At 34.9% G+C, this 26,197-nt stretch overlaps 1 protein-coding gene across 1 annotated transcript in view; it reads right to left on the reverse strand.

The window, feature by feature from the left end:
- Positions 1–7,567: 7,567 nt before the first annotated feature.
- The window catches only part of NUDCD1 (NudC domain containing 1), an 89,848-nt gene continuing 71,218 nt past the window's right edge, over positions 7,568–26,197 (reverse strand). Inside the window, exons 9-10 of the mRNA XM_008001359.3 lie at positions 10,516–10,675; positions 7,568–8,190 (exon numbers count right to left, since the gene is read on the reverse strand). Of these exons, the coding sequence (XP_007999550.2) occupies positions 7,898–8,190; positions 10,516–10,675 (453 nt within the window). The 3' untranslated portion in view covers positions 7,568–7,897. The remainder of the gene's footprint in view (positions 8,191–10,515; positions 10,676–26,197) is intronic.

Raw genomic sequence — 26,197 nt, forward strand, 5'->3', positions numbered from 1 at the left:
ACCCCTTAGATGGCACATATCTCATAGGGGTCCTGAAGTCAGTAGATACATTTTTCTAGGATCACTGCAATTTTGGTGAATGCACTCCTAAACAAGATATGTAGAGTGTTTTCTGTGGTTTTCATAGACTGTGCATGTCATCAAGAACAAAAATGCTGATAGCTTAAAATCATTTCCTACAGACTCACAGTCTTAAATGACACGTAAATATCAGAATAACAAAAACAAAAATCAAGAAAATGTTTTGTCCAAATAACTCCTCCTAATATTATAGGAAAAGTATTTCCTCTGAAATACTTTTTTGGCAAGAGAGAGAATCACCACTTTATCTGGTTTCCCTAATAAAACTGTAGGGATAATTTCCCTACCATAAAATTCAAATTTCTTTAAAAATATGATGTTTCAACAAAGTTGAAGGCAAAAATACTAATACATTTTTAGAAACCCATTCATATTTAGCATGGAAGATGACCTCAATCTTTTTATTTTAGCTCTTATCTCATGCTTTTGTTGTTTCCACACGGCTTCCTTGAAACAGAAGCCACAAGCTAAACAAGTTACCTACTGAAGTATATAATCCAAGGGTTTTTAATATAACCAGAGTTGTGCAGTCATCACCACAATCAATTTTTGTCACTCCCAAAATAAGCCCTATACCCATTAGCAGTCACTTTCCATTCCTCCCCCACTGTAGCCCCTAAGCCTTTGGCAAACACTAATCTACTTTGTCTCTACAGATCTGTTTTTTTTTTTTTTTTTTTTTTTTAAAGACAACGTCTCACTTTGATACCCAGGCTGGAGTGCAGTGGTGCAATCACAGCTCACTTCAGCCTCGACCTCCTGGGGTCAGGTGATCCTCCCACCTCAGTTATGTGCCACCATACCTGGCTAATATTTGTTATTTTTGTGGTAGAAGTGGGGTTTTTGCCATGCTGCCCAGGCTGGTCTCTAATGATCTGCCCTCCTCAGCCTACCCAAGTGCTAGGATTATAGGTGTGAGCCACCATGCCCAGCGAGATCTGCCTTTTCATATAAATGGAATCCTACCATCTGTAGCCTATTATGATTGGCTTCTTTCACTTAGCATAATGTTCTCAAGGTTTATCCATGTTGTAGTATGTGTCAGTACTTCATTCATTTATTGCTATATAATATTCCACTGTACAGATATGCCACATTTTATTCATTGGTCAGTTGATGGCTGTTTGGGTTGTTTATACTTTTTGGTTACTATGAATAATGTTACTATAAACATATGTGTACAGGTTTTTATTACTCTTAGGTATATACCTAGGTGAGGAATTGCTGGGTTATATCGTTAACTGTCAACCTTTCGAAAAACTGCCAGACTCTTACAAAGCAGCTTTCCATACTGTCTGAAATCTCAGTTATTTTTCCTCACACCTGATTTCAGCTGGGTTCCTGAGGCACCACTAATTAACTTCCTATTATATCAACCTACGTAGGGGTATGCTTTATGCTTATATTACCTTCTGCCTCCACTAAGATAATCTTCATCCTTCTCTTTTTCCTCTAAGTAAGCATATATTTGCAGATAAAAGAAAAACACAGAATGTTTATTTACTACTTAGTAAAGGACTTTAGAATAGTTTTCTGAGAGTTCTTCATTCCATAAATTTCAGTGACTGTACTAACTTTGTAGGTCAAACTATATTTTCTTTGTGAAAAACAGACGGCAGATATGAGAACAATATTCCAATGTCAAGAGTATGTTTAATCTTCTTCAATATTTACCTGATATCATTTTTTCCTGCATTAAGAGATTCATACTGGATATTCTGGCAAGCATTAAAAGTGAATCTCAAACACTTAAAAAAACGTCAGTTGAAGAAGTAGAAAAAATTTAAATGGCTTAAAAATGTAATATGTTACAGATTTTTTTTTTCCTGTTTGGAGTAAAAAATTTGTAGACTGGGTGCATGGAAAATACTGAAGTCAGAAAACACAGCTTCAGGATTGAAAGATCGCATACATTTAATTTTATCTTCCCTCCCTGGTACCAAAGAAACAGATTCTAAATTTCCTTTCATTAACATACATTTTTGAGGAGTTGCTAAACTATTTTAAAGCGAAAAAAATTCCCCCATTTAAAAATCGTTTGTAACGTATCTATTGAACCCCTATGTGGATTAAAATATCAGTAATTCTCATCCACAGACTATGATATAAAAATCTAGAATAAAGTCTCAATGTGAAGAGTATAGTCATACATTAAACGAATTTTCCATCATAGAATCAGGCCTCTTCTGAGTACAAGTAACAGAAAATCTGACCTAAACTGACTTAGGGAAAAAGAAAACTTAATGACTCCCATTATCCAAAATTCTAAGAACGGCTGGTTTTCAGAATTGCTTGGTAGGACTAGATGACATTATCAAGGTCCATTTTCTCAGTCTCTTAGTGCCATCCTTTGCTGGCTCCCTATTTTGAGAAGTTCTCACCTTATTGCAGTGACAAATGTGGTTTTGTTTATATTCTTTTATTCTTACATCCAGTGGTAAGGCTTTGTCCCAGAAATCACCGCAAATTCTCACTGTAAATCACTGTTTCTAAATGGCTCAACTGCCCATTTATGAACCAGTCACCGTGACCAGGGATTCTGCATTCTCAAAAGTACTGATTGGTTTAGCCTTAATAATGTTCTCTATACACGATGCCAAGGACGGAGTCAGTAACACACAAATATATGGGCTTAGAAAGAAATTACGGTATACTTCCAAAATAAGGGGAATGGGTATACTTCCAAGATAAAAGGGAAGGGATGCTGATCCCCGTAATATAGGAAACACGCACTAAAATGCCATTGCAATACAAGAAAAAAAATTAAAAAGCAGAAATTAAATCAATAAGAAAATTTTGGTAAGATTCAATAATCTTTAAAAAAATTTAAAAAGCATTATTGAGGAGCTGATGTGCAAAACAGAATGCTTAAGGTATACTTTTTAATAAAATTTAACTTGTGTATACACTCACGAACTATGATAATTAACATAATAAAGATATCTCTTTACCTAAAATGTTTCTCTGCCCATTTATAATCTTTCAAATCTCTCCCACTCAGGCAATCACTAACCTATTTTCTATGTGTTTGCACTTTCTAGAATTTTGAGTTGAAGCATACAGTATGTACTTTGGCTTCACTCAGCATAATTACTTTGCAATTCATCTATGTTGGGTATATTGATACTTTTTATTGCTGAGTAATAATCCATTGCATGGACATAGCACAATGTATTTAGCCCTTCATCTGTTGACGGATATTTGACTTATTCTGAGGTTTGACTGCTATGAATGCTGTTGCTCTGTTCAAATCTTTGAATAGACATATACTTCCACTTTTCTTAGGTAAAAGAATAGGTAACTGGAATGGCTGGGTCACATGGAAGATGCATGTTTAACATTTTAGAAAACCACTAAACTCTTTTCAAAAGTGATTCTACCATTTTATATTCCAAACAGCAGTGTTTGAGAGCTCCATTTGTTCCGTATGTTTGCCAACATCTGGTATGGTCAGTCTTCAAATAAAGGATTTCAATAGCTATGTAGTGATATCACATTGTGCTTTCAATCTGCACATTCCCAGTGACTAATAACGTGGACTGCCTTTTCACATGCTTACTTGCCATTCATCTTGTGTGATGTATCTGTTCAATATTTTGGCCCAATAAAAAATTTATGTATTTGATTATTATATTATTGAGTTCTGAGGGTTCTTTATACATTCTGGATACTAGTCCTTTATCAAATAGTGATTTGTAAATGTTTTCTCCAAGTCTGTGGCTTTTCATTGTCACAACACTGCCTTTCTAAGAACATAATTTCTTAATTTTGATGAAGTATGATTTATCAGTTTTCTCTTTTGGTGTCACATGCAAGAAATCTTTGCCTAACCTAGCCTTACAAAATTTTTCCTTTATGTTATCTGCTAGAAGTTTCACAGTTTCAGGTTTTACATTTAGGTCCATGATCCATTTTAAGTAAATTCTGATACAAGGCTGTGTTAGTTTCCTATAGCTGCTGTAATGAAATTACCACAAATTTGGTGGTAATGCATTCTGTCACAGTTCTGAGGCCAGAAGACCAAACTCAAGGTGTCAGCAGGGCCATTCCCCATCCAGAGGCTCTGAGGGAGAACCTATTTCTTGCTTCTTCCAGCTTCTAGTGGCTGCCAGCATGCTCTAGCATTCCTCGGCTTGTGGCCTTTTACACTCCATCTTCACATAAGCTTCTCCTCTTTGTGCTTGTAACCGCACTCTGCCTCTCTCTTATAAGGGACACTGCAATTAGATTTAGGGTCCACCCCCGATAATTCAGGAAAATTTTTCCATGTAAAGATCCTCATTATAATCACTTCTGCAAAGACTCTTTGTCTTCATAAGGTTCTATTTTTATGTTCCAGGGATTGAAACTGGATATCTTTGGGTGGCCACTATTTAGGCTATCATAAAGGCAAAAATGAATACTCAACTGTTTTTGCGCCACTTGTTGAAAAGATATCTTTTCTCCATCAAATTATCTCTGCATTTTGTATTACCTCTTCATTGAAATATCTCTGACTAAAATTAACTGACCATATGTGTCTGAGTCTCTAACTGGACTCTTTATTCTGATCTATGGATCTATTTGTCAGAATTGGTGCCAATACCACATTGTCTTGATTACTGTAGCTTTACTGACCATCTTTATTTTCTTTTCTGTGAATTAACTGTTCATATCTTTTGTCTGCTTTCCTTTTGTATAATTTGTTTGCTTTTTTATTAAATGATAGTCCTTTGTTCTAGATTTTAATATTCATGTATTATGCATGAGTCACATATCTTTTCTCAGTCTGTTGCTTTATCTTTTACCAAAAGTAGGTCATAAAGAAATTTCATATTTTGTAATGATCAAATTCATCGATCCTTTCTCTTATATTTTTGCCTTCTGGATCTTAAGAAGCCTTCTCAACCTTGAGAATATAGATACTTTCTTCTTGTAAGTATAGGATGATTAAATGTTTGTCTATTTTGTTTACTAATGCAATGACGCCACCTCTTTTTACTGCTTCATGATATATCTTGATATCCGGTTGGGTACCTTTTACTTTGGGCTCTTTTTGTGCATTTATTCTTTCTTACCAATTCTAGAAGGCCTTCCTTCTCTTTGCTTTATTACTTCTATACTTCCATCATTAGGCCAATTTTTTTTTTTTTACCAGCTCACCTATTAGTTCAGTAAGACACACTTACTACTAAGAAGTAACTAGAATATTCTTCCAGTAATAATAAGTGATGAGTAAAAGTTTTGCCTTCTTGTATGACTTGCCATACATAAACTTACCATTTGTTCTTTTCTATAGTTAATAACACAAAATGTCTGAAATTCCTGTGTAATGATGGTTTAACTTGTTCTGTACAGTCATTTCCCTTTTATGTAGAAATGTGATGAATGTACTTTAAGAGTATTTTTTTTTTAACACTGTTAACCATTCCTAATTTCTTGACACTTTGATTCTTTTTTCTAACTCTTCCCATTGGCAACTACTCTACCTGACTCTTGTGGGTAGTCTCCAAGGTTCCAGCTTTGGTCAGACTTCCTTAGCAGGAAAGCAACCACTCCATGCTACCCTCTCCTCTTTTTTTTTCTAAAAAGAAATTTTACCTGAAAATAATTAGAATGTAAATTGTCTTCTTATCCTTAGTAATACATTATCCTTAATACTGAAAAAATCATGCTAAGGTGAATAGTTGATGCTTAAATGTGTTAAAAGAGCAAATATTGTTAAATGACTCTTATATGCAAAACAAAATACTACTTTATTACTATCATACACATTTTATAAATTCCTATTTATAACATGATAAAAATCAACAAAAATATAAGGTACTACATTCTTAGCACTTGTAGTATATACCTCAATGTTCTAAGTATATGTATCTTAGAACATTGTTTAAGCTGAGTTAAATGTTTATGGAATCCCTGAAACATTTCAAGAAAATAGCTTGAAATCACTGCTCTAGGCCTATTCATCTTTTAAAATACGTCAACATGCAACAACATTTAGGATTAATTATCCTGAGAGCTTTCAATTCAACATTAATCATGCAAAAAAATCACATGCACAAAGAATACTGATTACTAATATTTGCAATATATACATAGTCATGGTTAATTAAGCACCACATTTTTATTATACATTTTTCTTACATTCCCTAAGAAGATATTTATTATCTTTGGGGAAAATTTTAGCGAAAATGTAGATCTACTTTCCCAAAATAAAGATTTTTAATAATTCACTGTTTAAATGTCTTTTGTTTCATGAAGTTTTACAACAATACTAAAAAGTTCTGGAAATATTACTGTTTGGTTTTTGGTTACTATACAGTTTTCTATGTCTATGATCTCATGACGTTTGGTACCTAGTCTCTCTTTCCTAATACTAATAGAGTACTATTAGGACTCCAATTGTCAATACCAGTCCTCAGGACCTTTCTTAACTTTTTACCTAGCACCCCAATACTCTCTAGGAAACTGCATTCTGACAAAGGGTTTAGAACATGTATGTAATCCTCATCTCTTTTCCTCCTCTCCGTCTCTCAAACATTCATTCATTAAAATTTAGTTGAGTCAAATACTTGCCCAGACAGGCAAAAGATATGTTAGCAAAAATATTTTCTATCTTATATTTCTTATCTTAATCTTCTGCCTCTTAAATTAAGGTCTTAACTTCCTTATTAAAATATAAAATCCAACTTGAGGTTTATATAAGATACATATCTTGAAATGTTATAAAAAATAATAAAACTTTCCCGGTACATACATACTAAAACAAACCTGGAAAGATAAGTTTGAAAAAACAAAATTTGTGGCAAAAAAGTATAACATATAAACAGGATTATTTTGTTTAAATTGTTAGAAAAATAAAGAGAGCTACAAGGACAAATTATAATTTGTCCTTGTGTGGTAGATTGTTCCATCAGTGGCCCTCAATGAATCATACCACCCGCTATCTGCCAGCTTGTGTAGTCCCCTCATACTGATTCTAGACTTGGCCATGTGATTTGCTTTGTCCAACGGAACATTAGTAAATATGATAGATGTACAGGATCAATAAGCTCTTGCATATTGGAGCTTGCTCTCTTAGGATGTTTTCTCTACTATGGAAAGAACACCCATCTAGCCTTCTGGAGGCTGAGAGGCCCCGTAGAGCAGAGACAGCCAACTCACTGAATTGTGAAAAATAATAAATGTCCTTGTTTTAAACCACTGAGTTTTGGTGTGGTTTGTTTCGCAGTGATGGATAATGTGAAATCTTATCTCTCTCTGTCTATGTCTGTGGCAGAGCAATTGGCTGAAAGTTACATAAAGCTGTACTTAATTTGAAAATAATAATTGAAGTCTCTCAGTAAACTTAAAAAATATTAGGCCTGCTGTCCTCTAACATTTCTCCCTCCATGTAGACTCAGCTATTCAATCCATTTAAATACATATGTACAATACTCAACATTTAACTATTATCCTGTACATTTTATAGGTACAGACTATAGCAACTTATCAATGAACAGAGTACACAATAAATATTTTTATTTTTAAACACTGAATTGTACATCTTTCATATAAAACATGAGGTTCTAGCCTATTTTAAAAAGTATACTTGCTAGTACTATCTTTATTTTCTTTTTTTTACAGAAACCAATGTTCTCTAAATCTGCAGTTTCATTCTATAGCTCTAGAGAATCACAATCTCTTGAATATATTTCCAATGTTATTTAAAAAATAAAAAATCATACAAGATATATTTAGCACATTAAAACTTAAGAGGTTATAGTATATTGTCCAGACCTCCAGGTACCACTGAAAACTTTTCCAGTACAAAGAAGCCAATATGTTAGAATAATTAATTCTCTGTATTGACTTTTATTAAAAAGAGGTTTCTGGTAGTAAGAACAAATAATCTCTCATTTGTTGCTTGAAATCCTAAAATAGGATCATTGGTTTCCAGGCTTGCTACTTGCTGCTTAGCAACCTGTCCTACTTGCCTGCCTTCCTTTCTGTTGTAAAGTACAGTGGACATGGGAGCAGGCTGACGATAGATGAATACTCGACGAAGGCACTCACAAAGGGCTGCATAGGAGTAATTTGGAGCACAGGCAAAAAATTTTTTGTCTCTCTTTGATGCTTGGACATAGCCTGCCAAGAATATGAGACAAACAAAAGAAAAACTACATATTAAACAGAAGGGGAAAAATCATGATTTAACATTTAATATTTTGCAAAGTTTATTACAAATTAAAATGCCCAAGTAAAATATATACCATAAGGTATATAATTCTGAATCATTAATGATTAGCCACAATCAGTCTCTCCCAAATGGTACAAAAATACAACTTTAATTCTTAAGGAACAAAACAGATATAGCTTTCTCTCTTCAAGAAAAGCATAATATAGTTTCATTTAATTTCCATGAATAATTCAAACACTAAAATTCTAAAATCTAAAACACTAACTACATGACAAATATCTTTAAGTGCCAATTTAATATTTAGCTTCATGAATTACAGATATGGCATCACAGAATCATTTTTTTCCTCTTAAATAAATTGGAAAATGTGTATAGGATACCATCACAAAGTTATTTTAGGTTTCTGTTCATAATGTATCCCTGAATGTACTAGTATTCGTGATGCATTCTCTTATTATCCCTAAAATGTTAGTGATATTTTTACACAACAATACCAACACTGTAACCGGATTTTGTTGTACTTTCAGCCCCAGAAGTAGAATGTTGACCACTATAACCTAAAAAATAATTTCAAGTCTCTAAACTGAAAAAATCCTTAATCTTATCTTAATTCATGTACACATTTAAAAAGTATCTTTTTGGATTAAAACAACATTTATGTTCCGAAATATAAATTATGATTTTCAGATTGTGACATGGTTAGTACATGTTAGATATTTAAGATCATGTAAAATAAAAATATAGGCCAGGCACAGTGGCTCATGCCTGTAATTCCAACACTTTGGGAGGCCGAGGCGGGCGGATCATGAGGTCAAGAGATCAAGACCATCCTGGCTAACATGGTGAAACCCTGTCTCTACTAAAAATACAAAAAAAAATTAGCCGGGCGTGGTGGCACGCACCTCTAGTCCCAGCTACTCGGGAGGATGAGGCAGGAGAATGGCGTGAACCCGGCGGCGAAGCTTGCAGTGAGCGCAGATCGCGCCACTGCACTCCAGCCTGGGCGACAGAGCGAGACTCCGTCTCAAAAAAAAAGAAAAAAAAAAAAAAACACTAATTAAAATTGAGATCTCATCAAACAATGAATAAGCAAAGGAACTACTGAGCACATGCAGATCAATATTGTTTTTAATTAAGCAGGGTTTGAAGTGGGAAAAGTGAAGATTTAGATACCTATTTAAATAGTTTGAAGTAGCTATCCAGGCTAACCTTGACAGAATAATGTATATATTTCAAGAGTACATATCTAATGTAACGTTGATTTAACTTAGAATTAAGCATAGACTTCCTCTATAATAGGGGATCTGGGGATACAAATAGAAGATCTGAGCATCTAAAGATAATATGATAGAGCTTTCTTCTGACTAAAGTATAGATAATTAAAAAATAGCATTATAGTAGGGAGGTTAAAAATTATATGGTTAAATTAGTCAACCAAACTTTGTACTTCAGGTCATAAAAATCCATTTGGTGTCTGAACCAGTTTAGCAGCCTATATTATTAACTATAAGGGATAATTAATAAATTTCTTCTACTATTAGGGTTGTGCATATATAGCCATCAAAATACATACTTTCACTTCTTGCTGCCAGTTTAAAATAACCTTTCAATAAAGCAATAACTGTGGCTAATTCACATAAAAAATTTCTGTCACACAATACTAATGCATTTTGACAAAAAATCAATGATTGCATACATCTACAATTAAGTAGTTTAAACATTTTCAAGCCCTAATTTTAAAACCGATTTTTTTCCTTTTATCCTACCAAATAAATTTAATTTCTGCTTATCACCGCTTTCCATAAGTGTTTTCATTATAATGGCTCTCTTTTGTCTTAATTTTGACAAAAGATGTCTCCTAATGTGCATTATACCTTAGGGGAATTCTATGATGTTTTTGAAGATTACTCTGAAGAAACTTGAATATAAGTTCCATGTAGGGTATTATCAAGCTCCTTGTTCAGACTCCAGTATTATATGGCTTACAGAATTAGAAAAAGCAAATGACTTATTAGAATAATTCAAATGGTTAGATAACCACTTTCATTTCTATTCTGTCTTGATCTTCTGTATAAGCATAAAAACAGATTAGTCTAAATGTTCCAACAGTGCTAACACTCATCCGCTAGTACAAGAAAACAAATCATAGCACAAATCAATCTAAATGTAATCAGGACAGCTCAAATTAAAAAGAAAAAAAAAGGAATGAAGTTTAAATGAATGATGACTGTAGTTTTGATTTCATGGAAAATGTCAAAGAGTTTGCTTTATACCTAAAGCATTGAAAGTTGCGATGTGCTCCCACATATCATCTTGTTTGCTGGAGTGTGGTTGCCAGAGTAGGGCATCAACATCATGGCGTAAACAGAAGCAGGGCATTTCTTTAGGATCCACTATGACAGAGAAAAGGTACTGGTTGCTTCCAAGATTCACCTACAAAGTGATTTAAAAAAAAACTTTTTTACCCAACAACACATTAATAATACAACAATAACAATGGCAGAGGCTGACAGCCAGCATTAAGTTTCAGCAACTGCTTCATACTTTTTATATACTTAATCTGATTGACTCCTCATAATATCCCTGAGATAAATTTGCTACTGTTACGTTCATTTTAAAGCTGAGGAAAGTGATGCACAAGGCATTTAGGTAACTTGTCGATGATCAGCCTGGCAATAAGTCATAGAGCTGAAATTTGGATCCAGAGTCTAATATGTTCTTAATCACCATGCGATATACTACCTCTTACCTGTTAATAAATAGTTTAAAACATGATATAAAGCAGGGGTCCCCAGTCACTGAGCCGCAGACTGGTACCAGTCAGTGGCCTTTTAGGAACTGGGCCACACAGCAGGAGATGAGCAGCCGGCAAGGGAGCATTACAGCCTGAGCACCACCTCCTGTCAGATCTGCAGCAGAATCAGATTCTCATAGCAGCGTGAACACTATTGTGAAATGCACATGCAAGGGATCTAGGCTGTGTGCTCCCTATGAGAATCTAACTAATACCTGATGATCTGAGGTGGAACAGTTTCATCCTGAAACCACCTACCAAGCTCCCATAGGCCCATGGAAAAACTGTCTTCCACAAAACTGGTCCCTGGTGCCAAAAAGGTTGGGGACTGCTGATATAAAGCACCAATTTTATAAGCAGACTATTTTTAAACCATAGAATATACACATGAAGTTTACTAATGCTTACTTGTAATAATCACTAGGAATAATGACACTACCAGAATTTATGAGCACACTCTACATGCCAGGCATTTTATAAATATTAATCTTCTCAACAACACACAAGGCTATTATTATCTTCATTTAAGGGATGAAAGAACAGGCTTGGAGAGCTTGAGTAACTTGTCCTAGGCTAAAGAGAAATACCACAATGCTGGAATTCACACTCACATCTGTTTATAAATTATTTACTTTAACATATTGCTTAATTAAGGTATCAATGTCAATATGTCAATAATGTCAACATTTGTTATTGTAACACATCAATAATTGTTATTGCAATATTGATGCCTACAGAAATTCATTTTAATACAAAATTATCAAACTGAAACTTACTGAATTTCATTTATAGAAATACTTTTTCTAAATGAAGATATGTTGTAAGGATAGTCTTCTTTATGAGAAATGTTATTATCAGAGTTGAAAATATGAAACAGAATATCAACGAAAATCACATCAAATGTAGAAAATATAAAATACGTGCAGTATTTAATAAATACTGAATTGATTCTATGAGTTTGTGAGCATACTGGAGAACAGTAAAATGTTGGGCTAAAGTAAGAAGTGGAGACCTGACCTGAATTCAATAGGGAAAGCTGTGAAGTGGCTCTCCAGCAAGAGGACCTATTATTGGTAAAGCTGTGACAACACAAGCTACTGGTCACAGGAGAATACAGTGTCAGAGCAACCTACCTTCTGCTCCCCCAGCAACGCCAGGGAAATAGGGCTTTTGAGTAGAGCCAGTGCTAGCTCTCTACAAAACAAGGGGAGAAGGCCAGCACACACAGACCACAGACTATTTCTTTTCTCTCCTTACTCCTGATGATCAATGGATAGAAGAGGTTTATTTTCAGTCACCACTACCTAACTGGGCTTTTATTATTATAAGGTTTAATGGACCTTACACTGCTTCAGCTCTCTTCCCTGCACCCCAACTCTGATAGTCTATTTTTTTTTTAACCAAGGGCTTTCACAGAAGAAAAACAACAGCTAAAATAAAAGTCAAAATAATATTTTCACAAAAACACATCTACTTTCATGAGCCAAGTGCCTTAAGAATGTACTGAATATTATGAGGATTGATATAACTGAATGATCTCTGGTCCATCCATACTTGAAGAGACAGCAGTGAGAAAAGAACAGAGGACCCTGAGCCAACAAGTGAAAGGTGACCACCACGGGAGATCAATCATGAAAAATAAGAGGATGAGAATGAAGGTAGGTGCCTTATTATGAGTCCCTCACTCTGACTTAGATATCTGTTTCTTCACTTCAGCAGCCACGTACTTTACACATATTTCCATTATGACGATTGTGTCAAGTGTTGTTAATTATGAAACTAGCAATTTCATGCAGTTTGTCTTTGCCATACCTTTGACATGGCATTCTGTTTGGACTCCTTGTATTTTTTAACCTGATAAGATTCCCACTTATCCTCTAAGACTCAATTCAACCATTAGTTGCTCCCAGAATTCTCCCACTCTCATGGTTATATGAGCTGCTTTAATTCCGAGAACCCCAGCATCATATATGTTACTATTATCAAATTACTAATCATATTAGATGAATATTTTTGCATACCACCTGTGGCAGACTGAATAATGTCCTCCAAAGATGTCCACATCTAAACCCCTTGGAACCTGTGAATAAGTTACCTATGGCAAAAGGGACTTTGTAGATGTGATTAAGTTCAAGGTCCTGGGATGGAGAGATTATCCTGGAATATGTGGGTGGGCTCAATGTATTAAAAAGCGTTCTTAGGGAGGGAGGAGGGCCACAGACAAAGAAGGTGAGATAACAACAAAATCAAGGGGATACACAGAGATTATAAGATGATATACTGCTGGTTTTGAAGATGGAGGATGGGGCCATAAGCCAAGTAATGGAGGCAGCCTCCAGAAGTTAGAAAAGGCAAGGAAATGGATTCTCCCCTAGAGCCTCCAGAATGAATGTAGTCCCTACAAATCATTTTAGGACTTCTGACCTCCCAAACTGTAAGAGAATAAATCTGTGTTGTTTTCAAGCACTAAACTTGTAGCAATTTGTTGCAGCAACATCAGCAACCTAACATATCACCCATCTCACAACGCTAATTCTTCTTGAGAACTAGAAGTCTGCCTTTTTTTCTTCATATTGTAGAGAAATTTTTTTTTAATGAATGTTATGTAAAAAGTGATTATTTTTGTAATATCTTCACCAAGACTATCTTTAGATTTGGGACTTATCTATTTTACAGTTAGAATAACTGGCTGAAGATTCTGTAAGGCAAAAATCTCATAATTAGGTTCTTAACCTAACAGAGGGTAATTAGGGTCAAGAGCTTCTAGATTTTAAGTACATAGTTCTCTGTGCCTTTTAGTTCTCACTTCCAGAAATCTTAGTTTCTCAACAAATTCCCCCTATACCTTTCCAATGTTCGGAAAAAAAAAAAGTCCAAATTGCCTTAAATGGCATTTTGAAAGCTTTTCAACAACTGACCCCAGCATACTTTTCAATATTCACTATTACTTTCCTTAAAACATAACATTTAGGAAAACTGGATCACAATTTACAAAACTGTCTCCTCTATTTCCCCATTCCTTTATTCATGTTTTTTTTTTAACCCGTTGCATATCCTGTCCATTATATACGTTATGCCATATGTGAATGGCATCTTCTCCTCCAAGAAGTTTTCCCTAATGCTAATAAAAAGAAATCATGTATTGCAACTAGTTATTTATACCTTTCCCATAGAGTCTGTCTCTTCATTTCACTTATATGCTCTTTGAGGATGATAGCTATCACTTTGGGTAGGATATTTAAACCATTTTATTCACCCTATAAATACGGTAATAATAATACTCACTTCACAATTGTTATGATGAGTAAACAGTATATTTCAAAGCTTGGCACTTAGAAAGAACTTAATAAGTGTTCACGTTGATTATTACCTGTCTAGGAAAGCCCTTAATAAGTATTAATGTTAATTATTACCCTTCCAGCATTCTTAAAATATTTTGTTTTGTATATTAATGGCATTTCAAATTTTAAGAATGAGATGAGTAACACTAACAGGAAAGCATAGCAGTTTTCAAGCAATATTCCTGTAGCTCACAGTTCTTATACAATTTTATGTCTCAGAAATGTGTAAACAGCTATAAAAATAACATACAGTTATTCCGACTTAATCCCAGCATATTGGAGACAAATTTCTATACTCTTGCACCATTTCAAAAATGAGAAATACAGAATTCATTGTTCTACTCGTCATTTTGTCATATAAACTCTATTTTTATCAGTGGTTACAAATGTATGCTTATTGCTTTCAATTTTGTATCTTCCTATAATGCATATATTCCTCAGTAAATGGATCTGAACCTGAAAAGGGACAAAGTCATGGTTCAAATAAGATTTGGATTTTTAACATATACTCAAAACCAAGTACCTTAAAGTTTAAAATCCAAAGTAAACGAACTAGTCAATTTTTTGATGGCAGTAACTACATATAATTTACAGTGAGACACAAGAATCCCATTAAAAAATGAGATATGTAAAGAATTGTTTTGTTTTTTTTTTGTTTTGAGATGGGGTCTCACTCTGTCACCCAGGCTGGTGTCCAGTGGCACATTCATGGCTCACAGTAGCCTTGACCCCCTGGGCTCAAGCAATCCTCCAGCCCCAGCCTCCTGAGTAGCTGGGACTATAGGCACACACCACCATGCCCAGGTAATTTTTAAATTTTTTTTTTTTTTTTTTTTTGGAGAGATGAGAGGTCTCACTATGTTGCCCAGGTTGGTCCTGAACTCAACTCAAGCACTCCTCCTGCCTCAGCCTCCCAAAGTGCTAGTATTACAGGTGTGAGCCACTGGTGCCTGGCAAGAATTGTTGAATTCTTTACTTCTTTCTGTATGTAGTAAGAGACTATGTGATACTCACTTGACTTAATAAATTCTAGCCTCCCTAGTTTTTACTTCAAAACTGAGTATTTCATACAGCTAAATAAAGATTATGCCACTGCCAGATGTTTGCTACTTCTTAAGTTGGACAGATGCCACAAAAGGAAAACAAGTTTACATTTCCGTTCAAAGAGTCCAAGCTAAGAGTGGATAAAGAAACTGAACATGAGCATTATTTTAAGACAATGCCTAAAAGGTGTTTGGTTTCATTTTTTTCATGGTGGTATCAGAATCTCTTGATAACTGTTTATGCCTTTCACTACTATTTCCTGCCTCATTGCCTGCCTGGGACTCCTAGCATGATGTTTAACAGGAGTACTGCGAGCAGACATCTTGGCCTGTTCCCAGTTGTTACAGAAGCCTTCAGTCTTTTATCACGAAGTATGGTGTTAACTCCTGGGTTTCTGATGAGGCAGTTTCTTTCAATTTCTAGTTTGCAGAGCATTTTTATCATAAACGAACAATTTTTTTTTTCATATTCTTTTTCTGCAACTACTGGGATGATCAAATATTTTTCTTCAGTCTGTTGATATGGTGAATTATACTGATTGATGATATTTGAATAACAAAATCAGCTTTGAGTTCCCAGAATAAACCCTACCTGGTCATAATGTAACTTTCCTTTTTACTTATTGGTGGATTTATTAAGAATTTTTGTGTCTGTATTCATGGAGGATATTAGTTTTTTTTTCTTCCTGTTTTCACATCTTTTAATGTCTTTGGTATCAGGGTAATGCTAGCCTCATAAAATAAGTTGGAAAGTGTTCCTTTCTAACTTTCTAGAAGTTTGTAGAGAATTGGTATTGTTTCTTCATTTGGTAAAATAAACCAGGGAAGCCATCTGGGGCTGGAGATTTCTTTGTTGGAAAGTTTTTAAAAATAAATTTAATCTTCAACAGATATGACTAATAAGGTCTCACCTCTTTCATTTTTTTTTTTTTTTTGAGATGGAGTCTTGCTGTGTCGCCCAGGCTGGAGTGCAGTGGCACAATCTCAGTTCACTGCAACCTCCGCCTCCCAGGTTCAAGCAATTCTCTGCCTCAGCCTCCTAAGTAGCTGGGATTACAGGTGCCCACCACCATGCCTGGCTAATTTTTGTATTTGTAGTAGAGACGGGGTTTCACCATCTTGGCCAGGCTGGTCTTGAACCCCAGATCTTGTGATCCACCCACTTCGGCCTCCCCTGGGATTACAGGCATGAGCCACCGCACCCGGCTAGGTCTCAACTATTTCTTAAGTGAACTTCAGTAATTTTGCAGTTTAAAAAATTTGTTCCTTAAATTGTCAAATACACGGAAATGCAGTTGTTCGTAAGACTTCATGGGTTACACTTTAGTGTCTTTAGGATCTCTATTGACATTCTAAGTGCTATTCCTGACATTGATACTTTGTGTTTTCATTTTCCTCAGTCTGGCTAGAGACTTATCAATCTTGATCTTTTCAGAGGACTAGCTTTTAGTTTATTAGTTTTCTCTATTATTTCCTGCTTTCAATTTCACTGGTTCCCACTTTTATCCTTACAGTGTCCTTCCTTCTGCTTGCTTTAGATTTAGTTTGCTCTTCTTTTCCTAGTTTCTTAATGTGAAAGCTTAAACTACTAAATTGGGACACTTTTTTCTTTTCTAGTATAACATGTAATGCTGTAAATATCCCCCTAAGCTTTAGCTGTACTCCACGTGTGTCATCACGTTTCATCTTCATTCAATACAAAATATGTTTTAACTTTCTTTTTGAGTTCCACTATAATTCATAGGTTACTCAGTTTTGCTTGAGTACTTTCCTCAATGGTATTGTTCCATCCCAAGCTTTAGGCCTTCACTGTGCATGTTCACCTCAGAGACAGTCTATGCTCTTAGTCCCTCTCTAGTGGTAGGCTGCGGTTACTTGTTGCTTGATGTGCTTCCTAGCCTGATGGTGAGGGGGATGTGGGTTGGGGAGTCAAGGACTGGTTCAGCCTCAGTACTCTGTGACCTCAGTTTCAGGGTTTGAGCTTTTTCAGTGATACTGCCCTCCCCCAGTGGTTGGAGACTTCTAATAACCAGGATGATTTTCTGCCCCTCCTCAAGGCATAGAGATGGTGTTTTGAGGTTTTTATCTTTTCCTCTAGCTGCAATGGGTCTTCTTCTGAACTCTTGGCAAGCTAAGATTTGATGCTCTTCCCTCAGCAGCTTAGGCTGCTGATACTTACAAAAAACAGTGCAGGCAAGACTTCATACTTTTCCCACAGCAGAGAACACTCCCCTCTAATCCAATTGTGAACCAGCAAGATAGCTTTCTCTAATGCCCTTCCCTGTTCCAGTCTTTTTTGTTAGCACCTGGTCAAGGTCCATAAAGAAGATCCTGTAAGTGTGAGCAACATCCCTTATGTATGTGAATGCCAGGTGACTGTTACGGGTCACACCACGTCTCTGGCAATCTGTTAGTTGAATCCTTCTTACCCACTTAAATGGCAGTCCTCCTGTCTCCCTCCAATGTTCAGGTGAACCAGTGTCCCTATCTCATCCCTCTTTGACGGCACTTACTTTTCCTTAGATTTTAAGCTGTTGGCTGCCCTGTAAGCTCAGCCTTCTGATGAGTCTTTAAAAAGTTACGATTTCAAAGATAATCCAGCATTATTTTATTACAATGGACATGACAATCTTTCCAACTTTCTACATTCTAGGCAAAAGCAGGAATTTCCTTGATCACTATTTATTAACTTGCCTAAAAGGCCTAGGATTTCAACTTATAATCAACAGACTGGTGACAATTCAATGTCTAAGAGGTTCCAAATATACAAGTAGCCAACCCATGTACTATAGGAACCCACTTCCCTGGTTTCTGCTAACAGAATCAAGGGTTGGTATCTAATCCACAGTTAACCATCTTTAATCCACTGATTTATAAAATGGTTATGATGAAGCGTTTTCTCATACTGGATGGTGGTTACCCAAAACAATAAAGTCCTCTTGATCAGGAAGTTTAAATACCAAAAAATAAACAATTCAAGCTAAGAAGACAGGCAGACGACATAGCTAGGGAGTACAGTAAGCAGAAACCATGATAAGATGTAGAAAGGGAGTGATCAATAAGTAGAAGTATGCTCAGTAGAAGCAAATGCAGAAGATGGCAATGTGATCATAATGGCACAGAACTGACTTAGAGAACAAGTTGATTATCAAGAGGCAAGTAGATCGCCTGGTCATCAGAACTTGTGCTATTTTCTAAACAACGTTTCACATTTCCTTTAGGCCTGACTTGCCAGTGCATTTGTTTCCTAAATGACCTTAGCTATCCATGAGATCTGAAGAGATTGTTTCCACTGTTCCTCATAGGCTCCATACATGCTCACATTGTGACTTGAGATAACCAAAGGTTTCCTCTGTTGCCTGCAACCTCTACAAGTTTAGGTAACAGGAATTCTTCCAAAACAAAAGCAAAGTACAGTTAAGATTAAAAAGTAAAGAGACTAAAATAACTAGTTTTGCTAAGTGAATTAAGTGAATTAAAATGAAGTGTGATAAAAAGCACAAAGTATACTTACTGTATAATCCTACAGACACAGAAAATACCAATATGAGAAAAAGAAAAAAAATATGAAGAACAAAAAGATATTGCATCATAATTTGAAGTGGATAAAACAGGGGAAGTAAAACATTATCCATTATCTAGCATGGGCCATTACCTGGAAGAAAAAAGTACAAGATGTTCAGAAGGTTCCTGAGTCAAGAACAGGTAAAACAAAACCCATTTTTCACTAGAGAACTATATATTCTGACTGTGAACAAAATTCCATCGAGTTTACAACTTGGTAGCCAAGAGCAAAACAGGACAGCGAACAAGAAAGAAAACGGTGGTTGCTTTGGGTACATGCACTGCCAGAGGTGAGATGAAGCAGCCAATAGCTTATGAGCAGTGGAAACAAACACAAAAGACATTTTTTTAAATGAAGTAGGTAAAGACTCCCATTTAATTCAAATACCTCTAATGGTAATTACCTAGAAATACACAGTGTGGTAATTAATGTTCATCCTGCTGATACGTAACCATCAACAAAATGTTACTTTCTCTTCAGAATGCTTTATGTAAGATGTTGGGCAAATAATACATTTTAGTAAGATTTCAAGGGGAAAAAGAAGGCTTCAAATATTTTTGGTATTTGAACGGAAAAAAATAACTTATTTAGGCAATTTACTCATTTGGAAAATTCATTTCTTATTAATACCAACTAAATATCTCACTGCATGAAAAAGAAAAACAGCTCTGAACTCCATAAATCCTTTGGGCAATAAAATATACTTCCACATTTCTTCTCTTACGTTTACTATAGAAAAGGTCATATTTACCTTTGAATTGCCTTTGTAGTCTTTGAATGAAGACTACAATTAGAGTAAAATATTCTCTAGGGAAAATTTGACATGTATTTCAAATAGTCAATTCATTGTCTTATTATTCTCTTTGTAGAACACTTAGCAATTAAAGACTTCTGAAGATTAAATGTCAAAGTGAAGACATTTAGACGACTTTTAATCACTTCTAATACCAAATTAAATTAAAAAATAATATTAATAAAAATGTTTTATCTACTCAGAAATAAAGTGTATATTAGGATACCAGATTGAAACTTTAATTTCAAATTCATATTCTGTACATAGAATAAATTGTTAGAATTATTTACTGTGTTCTTACTATGCATGAAGTATTTAGCTGATCTGTATTTACTACCTTATTTAATCTTCGTTACCTGAGAATTAAGAATATGATCCCATTTAACAGAAGAGGAAACTCAAACTTGAGAAGTTCAGAGATTTAAGTCAAGAAGCTAACAACTGGTAGCTAGAATTTAAATTCAGATGTATTTCCAAACTCGTTCTTCACCACCACCTGCATGTTCTCACAAAGTCCATTTTAAAGCGACTATTAACCACCAGAGTGTGCGTCCCTGGGTAGGCACTAGTTCAGATGTGGTAACTCACATACTATAAATATGCTTATAGTCTAGTTTCGTCAGTTAAGCTGTGTAGATAAGTTTTCTGTGTGTTTTGTGTATAAAATTGATGTCTAAAAAAATAAGGAAAAGAAGTCTTATAAAATCCTGGGTTGCATTTTTTTGTTTGAACACCCATTAAATTACCTATATACTTAAGTATCTCTTTACCTTGACTAGAGACTGAAGCATAGGAAGACGTCAGATCTTAGCTAAGTGGTATAAAATACAATTGGTGGAAATGCACTTAAATTTCTACTTTAAAAAGCCACAATAACTATTACTTAGAAATATTTTTTAAAACCGGTATTTTTCATTTTTTTTTGAAAATTATCAAATTAGGTCTCAACTATGATGTATCATAACATTTTACTGACTACTCCAGTGGAGGATACATATAAATGTTACCAGATAAAAGAAATACACAGATACATATAAGAAAATAGAAAGTTCCATAGAGAAAAAAAGAGAAAAAAAGCAGGTGAGAAGATAATGTGGTTGTGTTTTAATAGGGGACAGAAGACAATGTAAGCAGAGGTAAATAAAGAGAACAAGAGGAATAAAGGAAACAGTGAGAAAAGGTAGAACATTTCAGGCAGAGATAATAATAAATGCAAAGATTCTAAGAGAAAAGCATGTTTCAGTAGGTTTGAGGAATAGCATAATGGCCAGTGTAGCTAAAGAAAAGTGAACTAGTTGCCGGATGCTGTGACTCACACCTGTTATCCCAGCACTTGGGAAGTTGAAGTGGAAAGATCACTTGAAAGTTCAGGAGTTTGACACCAGCTTGGGCAACACAGTGAGACCCCATATCTACAAAAAATCCAAAAATGAGCTAGGCGTGGTGGGATGTGCCTGCGGTCCCAGCTACTCAGGAGGCTGGAAGTAGGAGGACTGCTTGAGTCTGGGAGGTCTAGGCTGCAGTGAGCATGCACTTCAGCCTTGGTGACACTTGTCTCAAAACACAAAGCAAAACACAATCCAGAAAAGCAAACTAGAAAAAAATGGTGAAAAATAAGATAATCAGGACTGGATGGCAGTGTTCTTTTAAACTATGTCTCCATACTGGTAGCAAAATCAAGTTGGAAGATCAAGAACTGGATTTTCTATTTGATTTCATTAAAATACCACAGAAGAATATTAGAGTACATCTCATACAATAAGGATAGTACCGTTTTGTGAAACTTTTGCAGCAGATGTGTGTGCATGTGTTGAGTCTCAATTAAACAAGTATCACATACAATGAGTTGCAGAAACTTGGAAGGCTCTTTGTAGACCATGGTAAGGATACTGAAAATTATCCTAAATGTAACACATAGGAAGCCTACTATAGAGAGAACAAGAATAGAGAAATTACATAATCTACTAAATCCTTTAAAAAGATTACTTTGATCTTCCTACAAAGTACTTATTAATTCAAAATGAAAGATAACTTTAGAGTATAGAAACCTGGTAGACACCACATAATCACATATTCTACCATAAGAGTAGGAAAAAAAATGACACCAAATTCCTCCTAATGTGATACACTATAAAGGGAAACATCTTTTACGTAGTATTCCTGACAAAACAAATGCAACATCTGAACCTGATGAGGATATACAATCCAATTCAAAGATAATCTATAAAAAAGGTACAAAATAAACTAAAAAATGTTGGTTAACTTGCTATTCCAAATTACAGGAGATTAAAGACACACCATAACTAAGCACTTAAAAATTCAACCCCACTTCATGACAAAAAATAAAACTCAGCAAACTAAGATGAAACATGACTCCTACTTAAATAACAACTCCAGAACTAATGTCATATTTAATGATAAACTACTCAATCTTTCTTCCTAAGATTATGAACAGGACAAGAATTCCTATTCTCACCAATGACATCTGCATTGCATCTAATATCCTAGCTAGTACAATACGGTAAGAAAAAGAAATAAAAGGTATGCATGTTGGAAAATAAGAAGTTATACTGTCTTTATTTGCAGATATTACCCTGTACGTTGAAATCTTGGAGTATCTACAAAAAAGTAACTGGAAAAAGATAATTTATTGAAGTCATAATATAAAGTCAAGTAACACTGTTGCTACATAATACATAAAATAAACTGGAAATTTAAAAAATACTCATTATATTAAAATCCCAAAATACAAAATATTGGGATTAAATATCACACTGAAAACTTCAAAAGGCTGTGAGGACACATTAAGGAAAATCTAAATAAATGAAGAGACAATGTTTATGGATCAGAAGATTCAATTATCATTAAAGTATCAATTCTCCTTAAGTTGACCTGCAGATCCAACACAATTCCAATTAAAAGCCCCATAGACATTTTTGTGCAAATTAAAAAGCTGATTGTAAAGTTTTTACAAGAATTAAACCTATTTAGGAAAACAAAAATCAAGACTAATACCATCTGAAAGGAAACTCCCTGTAACACTACAGTAATCAAGCCAGTATAGTATATACTATCTACAGAAGGAATCAGCAAACTTAACGGGTCAGACAGTAAATATTTCAGGCTTAAAGGTCATAGTCTTTGTTAAAATTATTAAACTCTATTGTTGTAGTCTATAAGTAGCTATAGAGAGCATATAAATACATGTCTATGACTGAGTTCTAATAAAACTTTATTTATAAAAACAGGTAACTGGCCCACTGGGTCTTGCAGATAATGAATCATTCGTCAAACACATGTATTACAAATTCATTCCCCTCTCTGTAGCTTCTGTTTTACTCTCACAATGACATATTTTTGAAAAACAGATGTTAAATTTGATCCAATTGCTCACTTTCTTTTTTTGGAGTTAGTGTTTTTACATGTCCTAATCAAGTAATCTTTGCCTACTCCAAGGCCACAAAGATGACTTTGTGTTTCCCTCTAAAAGCTTTATTAGTTTATTATTTCATGTTTATTATCATAGTTTATTATTTCGTATGCAGCCCATGTGTAACTGATTTTTGCATATGGTGTGATGTAAAAGTCAAAATACTTTTTTTCCCTTACAGATATCAAACAGATGCAGTGCCATTTGTTGAAAAGACCATTCTTTTCCCACTGCACTGCTATGTCACTCTTGTCACAAATGAGGTAACTGTATTCATGTGTCAGGTTTACTATTTATATTACTGCCAAATCCACAAAATGTATAGCAAATGATAATAATAATAAACAAACTGTATTTATTATCAACTATCTATCAATCCCTCCAGACAGGAACATAGAGACTTCATCTCATCTAGTGTGTGACGGGCAGTCTCCCTAGGAATAGGTTGGGGAAGAAAGAAAAGTTGTATGTTGATAAAAATTCTTCCAACTGGGATAGTAATTTATGACAGCTGGTAAAAATTGGCTTTGCCCTTTAAGATTCTAGAAGGAAAATAATTAAATATCCTAGCTAAAACAAAAGCTTCTAGGAAGAGTATATTCCTGGAGAAAGGCTCAATATGTATGAACACAGATTCTAAGGAAAAAACAAGTATCAGTTAAGAAAGCATTTCATTGCTATCCCAAGGAAAGAACTGAATTCTAGTGCACTGAGGGCTTGACACTGTACAGAATTTTAAAAATCAAAAAATACAAGATTTGTAACTACAATTACATCTTTTCAGAGGAGAATGAAAGGCAAAAAAGGAATTGAAGACTTCTGTAAACAAGTCCATCATAGATAATAATAACTGGCAACCAATAATTAACAACATTATTCATTATACTCTTACAATCCTGAAAGAAACTAAAATTCTCCAATAAAACTACACTCATTATGAGGTCAGCATTACTGTGATACCTGAACTTTAAGGTGCTGGGAGACAATTATCCTAAATACATTTTCTGCATATCTTTGAAGCAGAGGCACGAAATATATTCTGGACTACTATTTCAAGGATGTCTGTAAAGCAAATAATGCAAATAACCTAGGAAGATATAGTATCTCTTTCTAAAGTAAAAAGCAGATTTGTTTAAAGTTCAGTAGAATAATGTCTCCTCTAAGCAAAGTACAGGAAGGCTTACTGGTCATCTCCATATTTCCCCGTGGAAATTGAGGATCAGGGAAGTGGTCCAAATGCTGATACTCTGGGTTAATGATACGGCTGTCAGTGATAAACTATCCTTTGTGCCTGACACAGGAGTCTCATGTCTTTTTACCAGCATCTATGAAACTGTGATAGGCTAACTTGTTAGCTTGCAAATAGGCTAAAAATCTCAGACCCACTGTCATTCTGGGGAAGAAGATGGAATGCTGACAGAGAAAGGGCTCTCTGGAGGAGAAAAATGAGAGTCTTATAGGTTGAGTAACAACATTAAAGATGTGTCTATGGGATTATCTGGTTAATGAGGCAATAAATGTCCTTCACTTCATGGCCTATTAATGAGGAGCTGGAAAGGCAGGTTGAGTACTGGGAAGATGGCTGACAGCTGCCTGAATAGTGCCCTGGTTATTGCTAACTCTTTTCCAGAAGACAGTACCTTCTCACTGATTTGGTAGTAGTACTTTAATTAAAGCATAATGTACTTTAATTTCTGTTTTGATATAAACTAAATATCACCATCTTTTTTTTTTTTTTAAAGATTTTCATAAGTTTCACTTTCTCGAAAATAGGGGCAACACAAATTTACCTTATTTAATAAGTTTCTTCTGGGCAAATCAAGTACTTGCTAATTCATACTTTTAATAGTTTACTATTCAAAAGATTTTTCCATATACTGAAAAGTAAACCTCAAAGAGTCACATAAAAGATTAGGACACAATACAAACAACAAAAAACAGTATGAATATTTATCAGATTTTTATGAGGGCAATAATCTAAGTGCAAGAAGGCAAATATATAAACATTACTCAAACATATAAACACTTAAGGCTGTCATTAAAGTGAGAAAAAGTAAGCAATATTAACCAAAAACAGTCAAAGTGAAATGTTCACAACAATTATGACCCAAAATCAAATCATATGCTATTTTTTCTTTTATTCGAGAGAAGGTCTCACTGTTATAGGTTGCCTAGGCTGGAGTGCAGGCACCATGATAGCTCACTGGAACCTCCAACTCCTGGGCTCAAGAGATCTTCGGGCCTCAGGCCCCCGAGTAGCTGGGACTAAATGTTTGCACCACCACGCCTGGCAAATTTTTTTTGTAGACAAGAGGTGGGGGTGGGGTCTCGCTATGTTGCTCAGGCTGGTTCTGACCTCCTGGCCTCAAGTGATCCTCCAGTCTTGGCCCCCTAAAGTCTGGGATTATTGGCATGAGCCACTGTGCCTGGCCCATATGTTATTCAAACAGCTAAAAAATAGATACTGGGTACAACAGGAGCAAACAGAATTTAAAACAAGCATAAAGAAATCAACTGCAATATGAGTCAAAGAAACTCAATGTATAATTCACATATCTCAGATATCAATTCATAACCATTAAGTTGGAAATAGTATTAAGTAGTATTTCTACACACACACACACACACACACACACACACACACACACACACATCTCTTTGAGACTCTATACTCCAGCAATGCCAAATTAGTGCTGATTCTTCAAAAGAACCATCATCTCTGGGATATCACATAAACTGCAATATTTGTTTGATACAACTCTCTTTCCTCACTTTCGTACACTATAATTATTGTTATAAATACTTATTTACATGCTTGTTCCCCACTTGACTGTATGTTTTAAAAGTAGAGACTGTCTTGATTACCAATAGTTTCCAAAATTGAATGTAAGCACCGTATACATTTATTTGCTCAATGTTGGCATGGTTACATTAAAAGTGGTGACAGGTAACTTCTGCAATATTTGTAAAGCACTTGAATCCAAGCCCA

The sequence above is a fragment of the Chlorocebus sabaeus genome, chromosome 8 (assembly GCF_047675955.1).
Source record: "Chlorocebus sabaeus isolate Y175 chromosome 8, mChlSab1.0.hap1, whole genome shotgun sequence".
Classification (NCBI taxonomy): Eukaryota; Metazoa; Chordata; class Mammalia; order Primates; family Cercopithecidae; genus Chlorocebus; species Chlorocebus sabaeus.